At 37.9% G+C, this 22,503-nt stretch overlaps 1 protein-coding gene across 8 annotated transcripts in view; it reads right to left on the bottom strand.

Annotated features, from left to right (window-relative positions):
• LOC111870018 (lethal(2) giant larvae protein homolog 1) overlaps positions 1-20,642 on the bottom strand; it is a 48,847-nt gene extending 28,205 nt beyond the window's left edge. For 5 of the 8 annotated variants that reach the window (XM_023861939.2, XM_023861941.2, XM_023861947.2 and 2 more), the window contains exons 1-12: positions 20,320-20,641; positions 19,938-20,026; positions 14,871-14,968; positions 13,442-13,526; positions 11,731-11,828; positions 10,026-10,169; positions 7,851-7,989; positions 6,841-7,037; positions 3,815-3,969; positions 3,338-3,558; positions 1,455-1,706; positions 91-243 (exon numbers count right to left, since the gene is read on the bottom strand). In XM_023861939.2, coding sequence (XP_023717707.1) covers positions 91-243; positions 1,455-1,706; positions 3,338-3,558; positions 3,815-3,969; positions 6,841-7,037; positions 7,851-7,989; positions 10,026-10,169; positions 11,731-11,828; positions 13,442-13,526; positions 14,871-14,968; positions 19,938-20,021 — 1,626 coding nt within the window. In that variant the 5' untranslated portion in view covers positions 20,022-20,026; positions 20,320-20,641. Of the gene's footprint in view, positions 1-90; positions 244-1,454; positions 1,707-3,337; positions 3,559-3,814; positions 3,970-6,840; positions 7,038-7,850; positions 7,990-10,025; positions 10,170-11,730; positions 11,829-13,441; positions 13,527-14,870; positions 14,969-19,937; positions 20,027-20,319 lie in introns of all 8 variants that reach the window. The other 3 variants (XM_023861943.2, XM_023861940.2, XM_023861945.2) reach the window with 3 other exon arrangements.
• Between the last annotated feature and the right edge of the window lie 1,861 nt (positions 20,643-22,503).

Raw genomic sequence — 22,503 nt, 5'->3', positions numbered from 1 at the left:
GATGTCCTTCCAGCACGCACCAAAGCTACATTTTACCACTGCCAATACCAATTTAACACATAAAAATGCCACAATGAGAATGTCAAGTACCTCAACTTCCTTGTCAACAGAATCAGAGTTGATTTTGGCAACAATAACTGAGCCTGCAGTCCCAGCAACCACCAGTGTTCCGGACATAGGGCAGAGAGCAACTTTCTTTACTGCTAATCGAGGGTCATCTGAATAGGGGTCAAATGCCCCAACCTGTAAGTGTAACAATGATGAAAAATTATGTTCCCTCCAGACACATAATTTTGTATGGGTCTGAAACTTGGCCTCTCACATTACGGGAAGAATGTGGACTGACAGTCCTTGGGAACGGTGTGCTGATAAGAACATTTGCACCCTAGGGAGATGAAATAACAGAAGGCAGGAAAAGCTATGAGTAAAAGATGAGGAGCTTTACCGTATGTACTCTTTGTCAAGTATTATTAGTATGGTCAACCCTTGTAGGACAAGGTAAACATGGCATGTAGCATGCAAAGGCAAGAAGTGCATATAAAGTTTTGGTAGTAGAACCTGAAGAGATCAGTAGGAAGACCTAAGTGTAATGGGGAGGATAATATTAAAAATAATCTTAAACAAGATGAGAGGGGATGGCAAGGTATGGGCGGAATTCATCTGGTTCAGGACAGGCAATAGTGGACGGCTCTTTGTCATCATTGTAATGAACCACTGGATTCCATTTAGACACTGGGAATTTCTGGAGTAACTGAACACTTACTAACTTCTCAAAAAGGACTCAGCTCCATGGGATTAATTTGTTAATAAATACTGCCACTAAAAGAGCAATAAAATCTGTAGAGAGAACAAGCAAAACTTCAATCTCTGATACAAATTATTAAATGGAAAAACAACTTATTCCTGTGCTTTAGGCAGTACCCCACAAACACATTTAACCTTGGTATTAAACTAAGTAATTTCTTGTCTGGCTGAGCAAGCATATCAGCTTCTCAACAAAGCCGTGCTCCAGGGGGTTATTTAATATCAATGTACAGCGAGATTTCTTTCCTTATATGATGTTGGAGATTGTGGACTTCTGACATGACAAGAGTGATGTCTGGTAGAAATGTTGTTTTAGAAAGACACTGGTAACCTTCTACCAGACTCCATGGAGATACAACCCAAACAACCACAGCCTTAACATTCATCAGCATGAAAACCTCAAATCTCATATTTTGGGTATAGTTTGCAGGAAACGGATATGAACATCAAATATAAAAAAGAAATGTCAGTAATACCAAGCTATAACACATATAATGCTAACTTCAGATAATTTAAATGGACCCTTAAATGAAGGAAAACTTTATATTGAGGACCTCTGCACAGGGGTTTTAATGTAAGATGAACTGTTTTGGATAAATCTGACATGCACCAATGCAAACAAAATTCCCTCATACATGAAAAGAACAAACCTTTCTGAAAGGTGGCCATTCATCTTCATCTTCTTCTTCATCAGGAGCTCCATTGCTACCTTCAATAGCTATCTCTTCACCACTAAATAGCTGGGCAGAACCAAATTTATAAAGAGGCTGAAGTGCTATTCCACTTGCATCCCAAAATCTAACAGTTCCATCTTCATGACCAGTTAGTAGCAGTTCTCGAGATGCCTTCTCTCCGCCCTCTGTTGCATCACCCAGAATTTTACCGCCAGTTACTGGCCACTCCTATAAAGAAAACAAAACACTGATGGAACTTCACACACACAGACTGAAACACACACACAATATGAAATCAAACAAAATTCAAACACACTGGTAAGTGAACAGCATTTTACCAAAACAGAGCACCTGAGACGTTATCATTCTATCATCTGACACTACGCAGTCTGAGTTATTACCAATAATAAGTAAGTAAATAAATAAAACACACTTGTAGCAAAATCTGAAAATGAACATTCAATGTATGATCATATTTACCAAAATTTCACAAGTCACAAAAATATTGTAACGACTTTTGCTACTGAAGACAATGTTCGGATTGTTAATTGGTTTATTTAACAACCTACAAGTCATAGCTACAATTAATTATAACACTGTTGCGGGTTTACACAATTTACAAACCCTACACACCATTCTATTCACTCTATCCTCAGCAGTCTTCACGTATTTATAACGTGGGAGCTATACAAGTCTCTGTGATTCACACATTCCCAATATAACTGTACTACAGCACACATAAACTCTTGAAATCACACGGCAAGTCTTCACTGGCTGACTTCTCAGTTATCACGCACTATCACAGATTATCACAACAAATCTTCTAACCACATGTTCAGTTCTTCCCACGACTGCTGCTATATTTCAACTGATTGTTTAGGCATTCCAGTCCCTCTTATAAACCCTCAGTCGGACAGCGGAAAAAGCACCTCGCTTCTCTGTTGCATAATCGCCGTGTTTACAGGCGTTGCTGGACAATGCTGCCGAGAGTTGTTTATTGCTGCGTAGCAACCAGCACGCTTCGGCTCGGCTCACTTTGGCTCTACTCGGCACGGCAATGAGAAACACCGCTTTCCTTACTGTTGCATAACTTGGCAACTGACCATTTATCATGGGACTGTCTTCTTGGTAATTCGTTCCACTTCCCGTTGCCCAGCAACGGTTAGACATGTCACAATATGTTTAAATGAAACATCTACTATACAATAACCAACAATGACTCCAAAATTACTTGTCAGTTTCAAAAACTTTAAAAGTCAGCTTTTATATTTTATGACTACTGTCTTCGAATAACACACAAGAAAATTTATACTACATAACCTGTTAGCCCGAGATGACACATATTTTTCATTTCAATAATATATTTTTCTTTTTTCAAATACATGTAAAATATTTCTTCAGACTTGGTGACAAAAAGGTCAATAAATTCTTTTTGACAATTCTTTTCAGCAAAGGTGGTGGAAAAGGATAAAAGGACCAAAGTCTAAAATCATTCATACTTGGGCTATACAGTGTCACAGGAATATTTATTTTACTTGTAACCATGCAAGAAAGGCCAATGATGATAATGTGCAAATACAATTTATTTTGATGATAAATATCAATGTCACCTTTTGATATGGAGAAATTTTTAAGACTTTAAATTTTAAGATTGGTAGCACCAAACAGCTCAGTCCCAAATAAATGTAACAGCTGGAGGGCAAAGAAACAAGTACAAATAGTAAATTCCTAAATACTGCATAAAACATGCCTATAAAGGAGGAATATCTTTATATAACCTCATTATAAAATACTTCACACACAGAACTTCTTTACTGGATTGTGCCAGGCTCAATTTATACATAGCGATAAACACTTACTCTGTCCGAGTATAGGTCTTGTGTCTGCTTCTTGCCAGCTAACATAATATTCTGCCATAGGTCCTGAGGTACTCCTGAGATATGTTGTGAGCAAGTCACTGCACTGGCATGCAGGGAAACTAAGTATGGCAGTGATAACATGCGCCAATCATCTGCCAGTAAGTCAATAGCCAAGAGCTCCTCTTCTAGCAGGACAATCAGAGCTTCTGGCTCATCAAATTCTATAGTAATGAAAACAAAAATAAATTATGCAGTAATGAAATTTGATGCTAGTGAAAATATGTGATGATGGTGATACCACGAGCAGTAACTGATATGTCTGGATCATCCAGAGGATCAAAAGCAGAAATTAACAATTTTTACACAAAACTCTTTCAAAATTTACACTTGCAAATATATCAGTACAGTATGTTTGAAGGAAACATATATCAAGCTTTCTTCTTAGAGCTTTAATATTAATTTCATGAAAATACTCACCCCTGTCATCTGGGTCAATAGCAACTGTGAAGAAGTCAATGACTTTGGAGGTGAAGTCGAACACAACATGACGCTTGCCATGTTGGACAGTAATTGTGTGGCGGTCACTATAGCTGGCACGGGGCATACCACCAGCAAACACCATGTAGTCATCCCTAAAACACAAACAAGTAATCGTAACATCCAAAATTACAAAACTTGGAAGTTGCAGGGCAAAACTAATCTGTCGGCATATTTTATCATGGAATACAACTTAAAGATCTACCACATTTTCTTGCATATCCTGGGCACCTTCTTTCTACAAAACACACATATCTGAAACTGGTGTGTGCAAACTGTTCATGATCAGACAGGAACCACTACTCATTCAAACCAACATTTTACCTCCCATAGCTACGTCTTCCTTTTCTGCACTAACACGGAGCAGCAATGTACAAGCAGACATTCACTGTGATGAACTGTGCGCATGTTCAGATAAACATCAGAATTAAAGGTGTTTTTTCAGTATCTTTCATGATCAATGAAAAACAAACTAATTTAGAGGCAGAAAAAAATAAAAATTCATGCTGTTGGTAGGAAATATATCAGTAAAATCAGTATAAGAAACTGTAGAAAAAAGAAATAATTTATGTTGTAAAGCAATTTAAGTCTGTCAGTGTGCCTTTAATGGGCCGAAAGCAAAATATCTTGAAACAGAGGCAAATCTTTGTCAATGTCACACAACAGTGGCAACCTGATCCAATAGTCTAATTTATTTTTTGAGTGTATAATTTAGTATTGCACTACATAAGGTATTAACTCTCATTAACTTTTATACAGTTGGCCCTTCACTTAAACCGCCACACAATAAACAAATGTAGTGGGTACCTTACACACATTCTACATTCAGCAACTACATGGAGGTCGGTAACTGCTTTATCTCCATGAACAGTATTCATGGTACTCTTCGCATAGTGGGCGGGGTGAGATGGTCTGCACATTGTGTTGAAGGAAGGGACATGTTCTTGCCAAGAATCAAACCTGTTGCTTTAATAAGTGAGCTATTCAGGCTGCAAGTTATCACAGTACTGACATTTGTGAGTTCTTCAAGATCATATCAGTAGGACACACAAACACACATACAAATAGGAACAGTAGGAATGAAAATCTCTAATTCATATATCAAATTATGGACCTAAAAGAGTAGAACATGGACCCGTTACTGGGTAACTGCAAAACAAACAACGAAACAACACCTACTGCTAGGCAACAGATTCTTAATAAGCAGATATAAGCAGCCATTACTGAGTAACGCCTTCACAAAGAAACAGGTTCCCATGGCAACAAGTCCACATGCAACAAAGGAACTGTTGGAAATAGTGTTTTCTACACAGTCCATGCCAAGATGTTATAAGAATGACAATTGGAGCAAGAGTTCAAGAGTTGTGGGATATTTGCCAAACAATAATGATGTGAGCACAGAAGCTGAAGAATCTCCATTGTTAGTCTAGGGGTAACGTTCCCACCTCATGACTCAAGGTACGCGGGTTCAAAACAGGCAGAGGTCGTGGAATTTTTAAGGGCGGAAAAATTCAGGGAATAAGTCCTCCGGGAGGGACTTTAAGCCGTGGGTCCCTTGTTGTAGATTTACGGCACATAAAAGATCGTCATGTCTCTAGGAGACCTCTGAGCAAAATTAGGCAACACATTTCCCACCCAAATAGTTTCCAATGCCTCTGGTAGAGGGGGGAAATATCAGGTACCAAGGGCTGACCTCGTTGGCTGAACGGGGCTGATAGGACGCACCAGTACCGGTAGGGTATGGCGACAGTAGAAATTAAAGGGGGACGCACAATGGACCAATAACTGGTCTAAGTGCATGGGGAAACCCACCCCCTCTAATAATAATAATAATAATAATCTCCATTGTTAAGATCTGTTACTGGGAAACAGCTAATGAAAGCAGACTGAGAAGGCTTAGCGTGTGCTGTAGTAATTTGTAAAGCGTGAAGATCAGCATTGGCGCTATAATTAAGCGTTGAAGCTGTCGATAAATCCAAGCTCCAATCCATACCTCATCTATAGTAGTAAGTTAGTTATTTAGAGAGGGTGGGTTTCCCCATGCACCGCGACCAGTTTGATCTACTGTGCTTTCCTCTATGATATTCTACCAGTCTCTTTACCCTACCGATAAATGATGCATACCATCAGTCACGCCAAGCAAGCGAGTTCGGCCACTTGCTTAGTGGTGTCTATAATGCTTCCCTTATCTATCAGAGGCGTTAGAGATTATTGTTGGGCGGGAATCGTCCTGGAATTTGGCTCAGTGACCCCCTTTGGGGATGAGGTTCTTTTACGTGCCATAAAGTTACGACATGGGACACACAGCTTAAAGTCCCTCCCGGAGGACTTGTTCCCTGAATTTTTCCGCCCTCAAAAATTCGACAACCTCCGCCGGGTATTTGAACCCGCGTACCACGAGTCATGAGGTGGGAACATTACCTCTAGACTACGGAGGCCGCTTTCATCTATAGTAACACACTATCACGTGACAATATAAAATTGAAAGCAGATTTTGCTTTAGATAACCTAACTTCCAAATGTGTATACAAGCTTGACACAATGTTGCTATGTTATGTGCTACAATTTAATTTTCACTGTTGTATCACTTAACAATTTTATATCAAGTAGAAAGGGTTTTAATAATAGCAATGAAAGAATTACATATAGTGAAATGTAAAGGACTGGAAAGCAGCAGTCATGAGGTATTTCAAAGTATTCCTCAAGCATTTGACTCGAAGAATTGACAAAGGCCAAAAAGATCTAAAGAAGTACTTTCTGAACACAAGTCGCAAATAACAAGTGAATGAATCAACTTTAATCCCATTAATCAATCAAGTCAGCTATACTGGTGGTGAGCCAACTTGTTCCAACGAGCTGTCACTATTATATGCTTTACATTTGAATTGCCAAGACACTTTCAATTCCACTAACTTCGACTATACTACAATATGAAACAGCTGAAGACATTACATTGTATCACTTACTTCTTGGCATGCCTCCAAAGAAGTTTGGTGACTGCTTTACAAGGAAATGGACCATACACAGTTGTTGGTTCTTCAGAGGGACGCTCCCCAACACTAGCATCCCAGATTGCGTAGCTGCCGTCATTGTGAGATGATGCAAACCGGGAACCTGATTTGTGCCAGCAAACACTCTCCAACTGCTGTGTACTTATATAAGTCTGCAATAAGCACATAAAACATATAATGTGCTAAACAGAGAAGTTCAGCTGATATAGCAACAGGCAACAGGATGGATGACCGGGGTCTGATTCCCAGCAGAGGCAAGAGATTTTTCTCTTCTCCACAGCATCCACATGGCTCTGGGGCTCTCCCAAACTCCTATACAATGAGTACCAGGGCCTCTCTCACCAGGGGCAAGAAGATGGTTCTTAATTAAGTACAGGGCCAGCTTTAACATAGTAAATATAATATAATGCTTCTCAAGTAATACTAAGAGAGAGCTAATCACACTTAAAATCACACAGTATATCTACCCAAATTCAAAATAGGGCAAAAGCTACAATGCAGTACTCACTTCGTCCCCAACTAGTTTCTGATTTTTATTATCTTCTATGGCAATAATTATTTCCCAAATATATAATTAAAAAGCAGCTCATTACATCATTTCCATCAGCCTCATGTTCCTTCCTTTTTCTTGGGTCCAAACATTCTCCTCAGCACCCTGTTTCCAAACACCTCAGTGTTTTTTTATTTATAATGCTTTATCACTTGAAGAGGTTCTGTAATACGAATCCTTTTAATAAATGTTTCATAACAGAGTGACATAAACAGCGACTTCAATTTTTAAATTTTTATTTCAAACTGAAATATGAAAATTAGATTCTTATAAGTAAGAAGGCTATATATTTTTTATTAAAAAATATTCTGCTATGTTCACCGATTAAAAACCTTTAATATAACAAAATGACTTTTGGTAGAGAGTCATACTGATTATTTCTGCAAAAAGAAATCACTACATAACATCAGAGTACCTGCTCAGCTCCAGGGGTCTTGCGATCCCAAAGGACCATGAGGCCACGATTGTAACCAATTAGAATCCTGTCTGGGTTGCCTGGTTGCTCAGCTATTGCTTCCACAGCACCTGGGTTGATTTTGTAGTCTTCAGGTACACTGTATTGACAGAAACCAACAAGTTTGAACCATTTTCTTAAAAACTTACATTTCTCATCATGCAAACAGACAGAAATTCATGTATATTATGTGAACTCTATGTGGTACTTATGATTTGTCACTTATATGAGGACAAAAACCATTTCAATGGAAATTATTAATGTAAGTGGATGGTGAAATTATGATTTAACAATCAATGAGTTAGCATTTTCCTATTTCCTATGTTCAAACCACTTTTCAAAGACCAAACCACACTGCACCATAATATGTTAAGACTTCAGGTTTTCACAGCAGTGACTACAAAGGGATTTATCCTCTGGGATGTAACACTGTGCAATCTGGTAAAAGATAAATGACATTTACCAAACTACAGAACATTCCATCTCAATGGCAGAATTCTTTGAGTTACAAAATGTACGCATTGCCTAGTAATTTTTGTACGTGCACTCTGCTATAGCCTCAAGATTTTCCATTCATTAACACAAACATTTGACACCGTTGGTTGAGGGGCTATGCTACAAGCCGGAAGGTCGCAGGTTCAAGCCCCAATGAGGTCACTGGATTTTTTCAATTGACCTAATCCTTCCAGCCGCACTATGGTCCTGGGGTTCACTCAGCCTCTAACAGATATGAGTATCAGGAATTAATTAAATAATTTTCCTGGGAAGTAAAGCGCGGCCGGTGCATAAGGCTGACAACATTACCATCCATCTTTGAGTCAATTGTCTAAATAATGTGGGACCCTCAACGTCTCACAACCCTATGGGCCTTCACAGCCTGGTACAGGGATAGCTTTACTTTTTTCACTTTTTTACTGATAAATAGCACAAAACTGACTTCAAGCAAAAACACTAAAAAAATTCTAATACTTCTTGCTCCTTACGTAATGGAACACATAAGGGCTGGTATCATGTGAACTAAAAATAAAAAATTTAGCACAATATTGAATAAGATTACTTAAGACACCAACTGTGCCTTTACCACCATTAGAAAGAACGCAGTAAACAGACTATGTATACTATATTGTTGGCCATCTGTAGGACAGTCTTTTGCAACTTTTAATTGCATCCCAAAACCATTGCAATTTTCAGTCAAACAGGCCATGAAAGAATATGAATATACATTCCCAAAAACTCATGTTCAACAGGTGTAGTGGTCATCATGGCATCTCGCATAGGAAATAGGGGTCTGGATCTCAACCAGGGCACTCCTTTCTATTTTATTCATCTGTTTATACCACTGCTACTTGTGTGAAATATACTGAAACAAGCCTTTTGAAAAGTTAGGTGAACATTTTAATTAGAAACTCTATGATCTATATAGGTTCTTATGTAAAAGAAGGAAATAAAGAAAGATAAACACTTTGCAGTCTATGAATCCATTCTGAGACCTTTATGCAAAAGTAAATAAAGAAAGAAAAACCCATCTATGCCACCAGTCCTTGTGAAATTTTAGATGGTCCAACAAATGTGTGCAAGAATCTCCTCACTCAAATCAATCAAGCAGTCCTTGTGTTAAGAAATTACAGCATTAAAATCCCTTTTGTTCAACTGTCTGAAAAATCATTAGATTTACAGAAAATGTGGAATGGGCATAAAATGTATTTCATTTTTCTCAGCAACTTGTGTGTGAAAACATGAATAAATATTTTGCGAGTTGTGGTTGAAATATGCATTGAAAGGCACAAAATTCTTTAGGTAAAATGTTGTTACCTTTGTCTGACTTTAACCAAAAATTGGAATGGGGCAGCAAATTTTAGTAAAACTGCCCTACATCAGTGCCTCTTTGAAAATCGTTCTACCATCTCACACCACTGTACATAAATGAATAAAGTTAAGAAAGCACTACTAAATAAATTTCAAAATTAAAATCTACCAAGAACTCTACATAAATATGAGATACTCCTTTTGGAACATTGTGTAACCGTTTTATGATCATATTAACAATACTCCTAATTTTAAGGTCCTGCACAAGTAAGACTGCCTGTAGATTCTGTGAATGTGAAGCAAAATATTGGTCCACTCTATTATACTTACTTTTGCATTACAACATCTTGGTAAATAATAGTGTCAGCCATCTCAAAAGTCTTGAGGTTCAGGAGGTATATGTTACCACCCTCTGTCCCCAGTAACAAATGTTCACATGCTGATTCCAGGCACACAGCTGAGATCTTCTTCAATCTGTCACCAGAAAAGGAAAGAATTTAAACAGACCTAAATAACCTGAGGTGGAGATGTGGCTTTAAATTCACAAAGAATGCATGCTGGGACTACCATGAATCATTAACGTCTCACAACCTGATGATGATGATGATGATGATGATGATGATGATTCATATGTTTAGAGGTATGACAACATCCTAGGATGTTAATCAAGTTCTGTAGATAAATCTTACATAAGTTGCAGAATACAAGGATGTACAAGAAGTCTCCTTGGGTGGCCTGCTGTGTCAATGTGCCACTAGTGTCCACTATTTGAGGAACTATGTCTCCACTATTGGGGGTTGATGTGATGAGTGCTACATTCATACATTATATTTCTGCAAGGAGCTGTTGCAATCCCAACCTGGACCACACTGGAATTGGTGTGTGGATGTCCAGTCTCAGCAGAAATAGTCGAACAGCTGATCAATTATCAGATTAATTCACATGACCGACCAAGTGTTCCTCCACATGATCCATGCTGAGACAGGAGATCAGTGACTACCAGACTGCACCCACTATCCCCATGTGCTGTCTGGGTTGGGACCAACAGCAGCATTTGTTGTATAAATACAGCATTTTAACACTCATTCCATTAATCCCTGATGATAGAGATAGAGTCTCTGAAATGTCAGACACAACTCCTCATTGATGTGATTCACCACCAACGAAGTTTTCACTGTATACTGTCTCCACGACACTTTCAAACCATGCGTATGAGGATTTTATTTACTTTACTTCAGAAATTCAATTTGATGTGGTAATCCTCACTCGACCCATGAAGCAACTCTGCCATTAGTATATAAATAACCACAACATAAATGTTATCCAATCACCGGTTTCCAAAGCCACAATAAATATTTGTCTGAACATGAGCCCCCCACTTATATTGCTTTGCGTAATGGTAGGTCTCATTTACTATATCTTCAAAAATTCCCTGTTGAAAAAGTTGGTTCAGGTGGTAATACTTCTGACTCACATTTAGGAGGTGCCCAGTTCAAACCTCAGCTGGAACAATTGTCCTGAGGTTTTCACCAATTTCCTCAGTCCCTCCAGGTAAATGCCATGATAGTACCTTAAAATCGGGACACAGACACTTCCTTCCACATCCACTCCAATTCATTATTCACTAACATCCAATGAAGTGATGCTATACAGTCTGACTTATCGGTAGCGTTACTGAATAAATTATAATTCCAAAATGCCGTATGTCTCCCTTGCTGCAACCTTTAGCAAAACCCACGTGTGAGAAATTCCTTCTATGTTCTATAATTTGACATGCATTCCAATGAAATCTCTATCACTGCCACCAGTTGCTGCCCTTCATCACTATCTTCTTCAATCACCAGTGTCAGTTACCTTGTAATCATGCACAGAATTTTTACTTTCGCAGTCTGAATCTAATGAACTTTGTTCTGGATCAAATATCTCTAAACTTTCAGTAAGAGGCTGCACTTTGAACTATGATGCAGTGAACAGAACAACACCCCCACCCCACCCAAAAAAGAAAAGAATGATACAGCAAAAGTACCATACTTACTTTCCTTCCAGTGCCTGAGATTTCACTTCTTCAAGGCAACCTTCATTTATTTCCCACAGGTGCAGTGAGTTATCGTCACACAGTGAGACAATGCGGCCCTAAAACAATTTATAAAACCCCGATACTCTGCAGTGTTAGGCTTGGACAAAATAAACACTATCATTCACTCTTTTGCTTACAAAACACAAATTCTGGACTTTCACTACAGGTTAACAATGGTCATAAAATATTACTCTAATTTTAGCAGCAGCAGCAGCAATAATAATAATAATAATAATAATAATAAATAGGAAAACAAGAAAAATGTTAACTACCTATGGACAGCATCACCCAAGAGCAGATATAGACCGTCTGTATGTTCCTAGAAAAGGGGGAGGACGAGGCCTGATACAGATAGAGGCGGCTTACGTGGCAAAACCCACAAACCTAGCAGAATATATAGAAGGAACAGAAGATCAACTGATGAAAATTGTTAGGACACACCAACGCAACACAAGTTCTTCACCAAACACAGCCTGCAAGTACACGAAATTTTTACAAAAAAAGGCAATAGCTCAGAACACAAAAGAAAAATGGGAAAAGAAAAGAATGCACGGACAATACCCACACAGCTTAGATGACACTCTGGTGGATAAGGAACAGACCTATCGATGGTTGAAATTTGGAGGCATTAAAGGGGAAACAGAAAGCTTAATCGTAGCAGCTCAGGACCAAGCAATCAGTACCAACTATTTTAAGAGAAAAATATTGAAAGAAGAGATTGGAAGTAAATGTTGACTGTGTAAAGAATACGAAGAAACTATAGACCATTTAACATCAGGATGTCCCGTTTTGGCGAAGAACAAATATATAGTAAGGCATGATAAAGTTTGCATGCATTTACATTACTCAATATGTAAAGAATTTGGAATTGAAGTACCAGACAACTGGTACACGTGCCTAAGTCAGTATGTGAACATGAGGATATAACCGTGTTATGGAAACAAGGCGTACAAACAGACAGAGAGGTTCTGGCAAACAGGCCAGACATAATAATTAAAAACAAGCAAAAGAAAACTTGCATACTCATAGATGTACCAGTAGAATCGGACAGGAATGTAGTACAAAAAGAAGCAGAGAAGAAATTAAAATATAAAAATTTAAGCATCGAAATTCAGCGAACGTGGAACATGAAATGTTTTGTGATACCAGTAATTACTGGAGCCACGGGTACAGTTATGAGAGGGTTGAGAAAATATTTGGAACTAATTCCTGGTAAGCACTCCATAGATTCACTGCAAAAAACAGCTATCCAGGGAACATCACACATACTACGGAAAGTGCTACAGTGCGAAGCTTGAAGACTGAGTGGTGAGGTGCATCACTGGTTCAAGAAAAGGAATACCAGGAAATAAACCTGTGACAAGAGATGATGATGATGATAATAATAAAATAACAAAAATTGAAGTAGTAGTGCTAGTAGTAGTAGCAGCAGTCATAGCAGTAGTACACAAAATGTAATTATATTTGGAAACAACAGCAGAATCATTTCCTGGTTCTGGTTCAGAAGAGATTTCATACAAAATTGATGTCAAAACATATTACAAAAATAAAAAGCATAATATTTTAAATTAGTATCCCATAAAAAATTAAGCTATCCTACAAGATGTTTTCAAGATCTGTTACGAACACAGAATTCTGCAGTTTACAGAATGTTTCGATTATGACTCACTTCATTGGGCAGGAAGACAAGTTGTGTCACAGAAGAGTCATGGTTAGTGTGCTGGCCATAAAACTCCACACCTGGTTTGCCAAATCTATGCAAATGCTTAAGGAAAATAATTCAGTTTATATCAATAATATTCTTGAAACTGTTATGAATTTCAATAACATTCCTCAAGAAACGACACAAAATCAAATACAAATTTGCCTTCATTAAATCTTACAATGGACATCAAACTGACAAAGATAACAAATAACTTCAGGACATTATGAAAAAAAACGATTCTTCAATTAGGAAACACGCATGCACCCCAGCTATGTGGTCAAGTTCTATGTAGTCACCAGGAACACTTAATTTCGTGCTTGTATACAAGTTAATCTCTACTGGAGAAAGCACTCTGTTGTTGTTCCTCTGTTATGTGGAATATTAATTAATATCTTAAAGTATATATCTCTCTCTCTCTCTCTCACACACACACACACAAACAAACATATGAGAATCCAACATAACGTGCTTCCCAATTTTCAGTATACAGAAACTTAAGTCGTGTATGTACTTTCTAAGATAAAAATTTATGTCTCTTACAAAATAACAAGAGTTTACATATCTGCCAATTTCAATGTAACCCCCCATTTAGGGACTTCTTTGAAATGTCTTTATCAGGGCCTCTCCAATCCCCATTCCCTTGGGCAATTCCTCTTTTTAAGATCGATACACCATTCGGCCAGTTCCTGCTCCACTTTCTACCATGCTCTAGGTAAACCCTTCTCATACAAGCTATCCACACCTCCTACCCTTAGATGGAGGCACAAGGGTTCCTCAAAGTGTTCGCAACCACCTATAAGACTACATGGCAGCATAACCAAGAAAACAATTTAAATATATTGTGTTCAGAACTTTCCCACTGTAAAGTAAGTAAAGTAAAAAATAAAGCTATCCCCGTACCAGGCCGTGAAGGCCCATAGGGCTGTGAGACGTTGAGGGTCCCACACTATCTAGACAATCGGCTCAAAAATGGCGGTAAGGTTGTCAGCCTTATGCACCGGCTGTGCTTTACTCCCCAGGAAAATTATTTAATTAATTCCTGGTATTCATTTCTGTTAGAGGCTGAGTTAACCCCAGGGCCTAGTGTGGCTGGAAGGATTAGGTCAACTGAAAAGAATCCAATGACCTCATCCGGACTTGAACCCGCGACCTTCCGGCTTGTAGCATAGCCTCTCAACCACTACGCTACGGTTCCCCACTGTAACTGCAAATTTTAATCTTCATACTTTCCTTGGTTGAACTACTATTTCTTGGAAACACACGTAATCTTTACATTTTGAACTGTGAAAACACGAAAATGAAAGAGATCAAAATATGCTTAAAAATTCTTTTCCAGCTCTCGTCAAATACCTGACGTGAACGATAAAAATTGGTAGAAGAACCAAAAGGATACACTTTGACAGAGCCTGTAGCCGTCCCAATGGCCAGTAACCGCAGGGCAGGATCCCAAGCCAACGCTGTAGGTTTATGTGGGAATCCATGCTGTACTGTCTGGAACAAAAGTATAATTTATTATTAAAATAGAATTTTAACTTCATACCATAACAACACTTTAAACAAACAGAAAAAAGAATAAAGTAACAGAAGGTCCTCATATAAAAAAATCAGTAACGAGAACAAGCTGACAAATTAATAACAGAAATCAAGAGTAGGCCTTAGCTGCTGGGAAGACATGGGGACAAATTATGCAACTCAACAAGAACCGTGTGAGATGGCGACACTTAGTTAATGCCCTAAGTTCCAGTGGGAGCTAAAGGACGATGATATATATACAGAAATGCTTGACTTGTCCTATGTCATGTATAATGATCCATGGATGTGAAGTGAATAAATAAATAAATAAATGTATGTAGCTGACAGCTCAAGTTGACTTATCTAAAAGAGTGAACTGGAACTGTAGAGGATTAGTGTATCACATTCACAGAACCATAAAACATGAAACTGTGGGGCTATTTAATAAAAAATGTACAACATAAATTTCACCGGCTTACCATTTAACCATAAATAATCTGTACCAGTAAACATGGGTTACGAATCTCCAGTTATTCAAAATGCTACTTTACCAGACATATAAAATTAATATAAATTCACAAATTCTCAATAAGATTTTGGACATTCATTCAGAACACAGGAAAAAGATGATTTCAAAAATCACCGAAAAAAATAAAAGGAACACAAAAAATCCACACAACCTGAAACTTATTAAATTTGATATTATCACACCGATCCATAAAAAGACACAACAACTCAGGAGAATCCACAAAACCTCAAACATATTTCACCAAAGACTATTTTACTTGCAATGGCTCATCAATAGTACATATGGAAGCCGACATGCCAAGGGGACCTAATATGGATTCCACCTCACACTATGTGAAATTTTAACTATTGTAATCTACTGTAATCTATTGTAAACAATTTTAGTACTGTAACTTTATTCTCTTATTGTAATCAGCCAATGTAGAGTAACTGACCTGTCCTATATCATGTAACAATGATCTATAGAGACGAAATAAATAAATGTGTTGGTAATACAGGATCAAATGACTGGACATTTTGTGAATGATGAACTAAGAAGGGTGTGGAAAAAAGCAGTTATGACCTATTTTAAGGTGCCATCCCAGTATTTGCATGGAGAAACTGAGAAAAACTAGTACTTTATATTCAGTTTACCTAAATATTGTACTTGACTGTACTTCTCTGGTGAAATCTCAACATCAAAGGCACACCTCATGTTATCATATGTACACAATGTTGCAATACTTTTGCCAACATGAGAAGTTTATCAATCAACTTGCCACACTAACCAACATACAGAGTAAGATACAGTATCTTACTATAATATCAATAAAATAGCAAATTTACACAAGTAATTACATCACACATATCAGGATATGGTCACATATGTTGTGCACATTAAACTGAACATTCAGATTTCACAAAAGGCAAGGAATTTTTTAACTAGCAGTGTCCAACAGATGATCAAAGGTTTTGTTCCAAGCAGTCACTTAAAACTGTAAAAATTATTACTGCTTAATTTTCCCAACTAACTACCACTGTTTTTTCTTCTTCCTTCAGTGTTTCCTCTTTTATAGGGTCATTTAACAATAACAATCCTCTCCATCTTCCTCTATCTTCTCAAAGCTCCTCCTGTAACTTTCCTTCCTCCCTTTGGCACATCTTTCTTATCTGTTCCTATCTTCACCTTGGTGTTCCTCTTTTGTAGTTTTCCTATCATTTTTATGTTCAAAATCTTATTTAGGATCCTTTCTTCATTCATTCTTAAAATGGGACATACCATTATAGCCTGTTATTTATTAATTTACTTTCCAATGTATTTATCTTTAAATTCTACCAGATCTATTTATGATCAGTAATAGCCCCAAAATAACTTCACACTATTCCAAAAAGGAATATCCTATATGGGAGTAAAGAGTAAAGATCTTCAACCATCTGCTGAATGAAATTAAGTCTATGTTTAATGACACAAAGAGTTTAAATCTAAGTTGACAACATTCCTATTACAGAATTCCTTTTATACAATTGAGGAATTTTTAATTGAAACATGACTAGAAAAAGGATTAAAACAGTAAGATTTCATAATTAAGCCAAGTACTATGATGATAAGAGTGATATTATATATGTGGCCTATTGTATATGTATCTGCATGTTTTATATTTTGTACATAAATAATTGTTAGTGTGAAATGGATATACAGACAGATTTACACTGTACAATCAATTGTTTTATTACAATGTTACCTTGCATAGTGAGTGATAGATTATACGTGGCCTATCATAGATGCATATGTATGTTTTATACTTTGTGACATCCAATCAGATTTATATTGTATGATCAAATATCTTATTATTTTGTTATCTAGTATAAATGATGACAGATTCTACATCTATGTACATGAATCTCTGGAAGACACATTAAATATGAATACGAATTTTTTTTCCTTCCATAGTATATTTGCGCTATGCCGGCCCCCCCCCCCCAGCGGTGACGTAACAGCAGAGCAGCTGTGTCAGGCAACCACTGTCGCGGTGATGTAACCTCATGGGAGTTGCTGCCACTACTATGGTAACAGGACCAGTAAACACTCCGCTCCCTTCCCCTACAGTGACGTACCAGCACTTCCCACAGTGAGGTAACTGGAGACACCGCGGCTACTACGTGGCAACAGAGAACAGTATAAGAGGCCGGCTGAGCGGCACGTGTGCGAGAGGGTGGATTGTGAAGCCAGACAGATGAGGTGAAGTCCACAGTCGCCGAGTGCAGTGGAAGTCCAGCAGTTGCCGAGTTGAGTTGCATTGAGTGCATGGAAGTGACTACAGCAGGAGAAGTAATTTGGATACTGAAGATGGCAGTAGTTGTGGCATTGTAAATTATGTAACTGTAAGAGCGAATGTGGAATAAATTCAGTAGATCCAAAAGCCTGCAGTAATTTTTAAATAAACATATCATTCCTACCTGGTAAAATTTTCTTGCAAGTTTTATTCTTTCTGTAATTCCTTTTTGCAATTTTCAGTGTTTCACTGTTTTACTTCCCAAATATTTAAAACCCCCTGAATACGACAGTGTTCTGGTTTGTAACATTACGCAATTCAGAGAAAGCCGGACATTCCAGAGAAATAGATCCCCTCCAATTTCTGAGTTGAAAAGTAAGTCAAGTGAGAAACTAAGAGAAGTAGGCAGCAGGTTGAGCAAACTGCCCTTGGAAAATCCAGCCTGATCAGGCCAAACTTGAAAGGAAATGTGACAGAGCCAATGTAACGGTGAATAGGTTTTGTAACGGGACTTGGAGGCAGCCAAAGGAAGCAAAGGAAACTGAGTCTTGATTTAGCCCTGAAGAGGGCCAGCTGCATGCTCAGTGTAGGCAGATGTAGAAAGAAGCCAAATGAACATCTAGAGAGAATGTCATGTGGAAGAAATACAAGCAAAAGGAAAGAAAAAAGACCAAGCATACTGAAGGAATAGTCTGCTGCAGAAGCAGCCAAAGACATGAGGAGTATCAATGTCCTGAAAATGAGCAGTCCACTCCCTGAAAAGGGTGGCTGCAAGGGCCAAAAGGCCTGAGAAAAAAAAAAACACCACAAAGAACAAGGCCTTTTGCATTCCTTCAGGAAGGTGCTCCCAGTGGATCTCTCTGAGTCCACTTATGACAATGGTCACTCTTCTATTGGCTCTCTCACAGTTCCTTGTGACCTGTATCAGGCCTATTTTTCAATACATGGTTCTCGAAGCTTTACACTTCTTCTGTTGGTTTCTTGGCTTACTCTTCAACAAGGAGTCACAACCCAGAAGACTGTACTCTCCATAGTCTCCACTGTGTGAACCTCAAATCCAATTTAGAACCTCTTATATGAGTCATGAACTTAGTGCAGTACAATAAACTGCTACTACAGACTGAAAATATAAACAAAAAGCAGTGGTAACATCTGAAAATATAATAAAACAAACCTGTAGTTTCATCACTGCCAATGGAAGCCCTCATATCATTTAAAGACCTCACATTCTTATTACAGACTTGGCACTCCAAACCACCAACCAAATACTCAAAATTTCTGTAGATGATTATATTTATTCTGTCACCCTCATAGTTTAAAGATGACATGGAGAGCCAGAGCCCTTCCTCTCATAAAAAGGGCAAAACAACAGTGTAAAACTGTCCCTGTTGCACCTAGTAACCTCCTGCTATCAGTCTCCATGATGAAATAAACATATAATACTATTATGTGCATACACTGCCCCATGTAGAGTGAATAATGACAAGAGCACAGGTTAAGCCTCACAGCAATTATTTATATACCTTTAATTTTAAAATTGTTCTTACAAAACCACAAAATACAACTACACACATATCAATAACAGAAATACATAAAAAATATCACATAAGAAGGACACAAAAGTAATCACTGTATTATGTCCTCCAGAAGGAACATTAAACTTTACTCACAGAGTACCATAAAAGTGGAACATGGAATGCATGAAAACTGAACCAGTGTTACCTAACTACATTCTTTAAAGTTTCTTGTTATTAACACAATTATTTTCTGACTCACTCTACTGAAAAAGGTGAGAATTATAATTACCGTTCAAATCTGACAAATATTATTATGCATAATCGCTATGCATATGCAGGTATGGTCGTTATTTTGGTTCACGAATGAATATATGATTATGTATAACAAGCTTCATTTCCAAATAAGTTTGTAACATAACCTAACATAAGCAGCTTAACTATAACAGTGCTTCATAACTAAAACACAGAATCCAAACCCAATACTGCTATTCCCTATTATGGATGATGTTCAAGATACATGCACCAATTTAAAAGTCATGATCATTTAATGAAAAGAAGATAAGGTCCCTTTAACAGCAAGATTAAATACATAATCAGTGTCTCTGAACGCCCATCAAACTAAAATTAAAATGCAAGTACTCCTCAGCTTACCTTTCTAAAGGCAAACAACTCCCTCTGTAATTTCTGGCGCTCTGCTGAAGGTTGCTGCCCCTTCCCTCGTATAAACTTCAGCATGATTTCTGTAATCACCAATGAAAACTTACGTCAAAGTTTTAAAATACGCAACACGTAACAAGGTACTTGAGTGCAATACCAAGTTTTAGTAGTAAAGTATGTTGTAACAAATATCAGAAATATAACCAACGAATTTTAAAGAAGTCAGTCAGCATGTATATTAGCCAGATCAACCGAAGGAAACGCCTGCCTACGTCAATCAATCTCGATAACCTTCCTCGCCGCGTCTAAACCGGCCTTCTGTCCTATTAGACTCACTCTTAAATTTACTATCAGCAATAAAGATAATGGCACTTACGTGCTACAAGTACCTAAATTGGTCCTAATTTAAAATGTGTAAATATAAAAAACGACACTGAATTAAAACCAAAAATTTCTCTCTCCACGACACCGCCAGAGAATAAGACGCCTCCAAACCAACTTCATTAGATACAGTGTTATTAACCCAACGGTATTCCTTCGCACTGTCGTTCAAATTTCTGTCAGAACTATCAGGACTGAAAGGTAAAATTTCTAAAAATGTTTTCATTGATTATAAAAGTATGCTTTCCACAAAAATAAATTACTTCGCGCTAAGGACAGCACTTAAATAATTAGGAACTACTTTCGAAGCCGTGTATCCTGGTGACTCAACACCGTAAGACCTCCACGACACCTGCAGTCGGAATGTTCTATCTACACATCAGCTATGTAATCTGAAGGCTCTTGTTGTCAAAGTCAGGTTTGTGGTTTTATTTATGGGATGACTGCTGATCATTTCTGCATTCTTATGGCGTGAGATGAAAGTGGCGACTTATTCTAAGCCCTGGTTATGGCTGCCCGTACCGTTCGTATTCACTTGAAATGAATACAAAAATACAGACGATACTTACGCGTAGAACCTAAATGACATTACAGATTTGCGTATGCACACTGACTGCAATAATATCCCGTTAACAGGTATTTATCAATGAGCTGCCTTCTGAAGTTTTCAATAAGCTAAGGTAAAGCCCCTGTGCTTAACTAATTAAGCACTACGCCATGAAGGCGTATTGGGGAATGGATGTATAGATCCACATTTTCTTGACCTCGGCACTAGCTGGAGGTGTCTGGTCAGGTTAATGCCCCAGCCGTTTTACCCCCGGGGAAAGGGGCCCCAGTACCCATTGGATGGATAGAAGGTTCGGTGAACCTCACAGCCGGTCTCGACAACTTGGAAAAGAGAAAATTCTTGACTCTACCGGGACTCAAACCTATGATCCCACGGTTTCCCAACCCATAGCTAGTTGCTATACCGACTATGCTATCCAAACTCTGCGGAGGTTTGGTACTACTAAATAATGAGTATTAGAATCTGGCATTAGGAGATCCACTGATGCTGACTGTCCTTGTTTCAAATGTCATAATTGAAGGCGCTGGAGAGGCTTGGTTCTGATTGGACCCTAAGACTCAGGTCCCGTTTCCCCATCAAGGAGCCAAAATTTGTACATACATACCAATTTTCCAACATCATCTTTTGTATGTACTTCACATTAATTTCTGAATACCAAATCCACATGCCTCTGTCATTTCTTGCTGTTATTACATCATGTACCTTACAATAATAAACTCATTTACATTGCCAGGAAACTGATGTTTGTAAGCTAAACAAACTAAATAATAAAGGTTTCGGTTTTCTGGGACATGAAGCAGTGTAGCTTGGTAGATACATTTACAATTACATTTATTTTCACTTCATGGATCCAATCACCTCCCTGTAGGGCTGGATATAAAACATGTCACACATTAAAAATTCATGGCACACACAATCCAAGATAAGATATGTGTAAATTACTTTAATATCTGTATGGTCTATTTCATATTACAGCAGAACTAAAAGGGGACACTCAGAGCTAATATGAAATTTACTCCATTTTCTTGCTAATATGTATGAGAGCTAAGACTTCAAGTGCAGTGTCACTACTGCGGCAAAGTTTCTGGATGCAAATCATATTCTCCCTCTCAACCCCTTTCTTAATTACAAGAGTATACTGTAATTTCCTAAGTATTATTAGTTCCTTTAAGTTCTAGCTACTATATTCTGATATATATATATTCTGATGATAAGGACAGGAATCATTCCTGGGCTCAGTACTTCTGCTTGTGCAATGTGAAAATAAGTGGCCATACCTAGTGTATACATACATAACACAGAGCGGTAGCTACTTCTTTTGAGTACAAATCTACATTACTTTCCGCCCCATCAATTGTACGGTTCACAAACATTATTAAAACAATGCAACTAACTGTCAATGCAGCAAACTCCTCCAACAATCTCAGTAATAATAATGTCGTCTATTGGGTATCAAAAATATTTAACTGCAAATGTATGTATAGATGAATCCTATACAGGCCCATGGTTTGTGTCACTCGCTGATAGTGGTGTAACAATGATGTAACAGTTTAGTAGTTTCACCTTTTGTCTCCATCTGACCCCAAACCCTACTGTACAACAGCAAAATGA

Source organism: Cryptotermes secundus, unplaced genomic scaffold, assembly GCF_002891405.2.
Source record: "Cryptotermes secundus unplaced genomic scaffold, Csec_1.0 scaffold109, whole genome shotgun sequence".
In the NCBI taxonomy this organism is placed as follows: Eukaryota; Metazoa; Arthropoda; class Insecta; order Blattodea; family Kalotermitidae; genus Cryptotermes; species Cryptotermes secundus.
The sequence above is the reverse complement of the archived record's forward strand: the minus strand, read 5'-3'. Positions and strand labels throughout refer to the sequence as shown.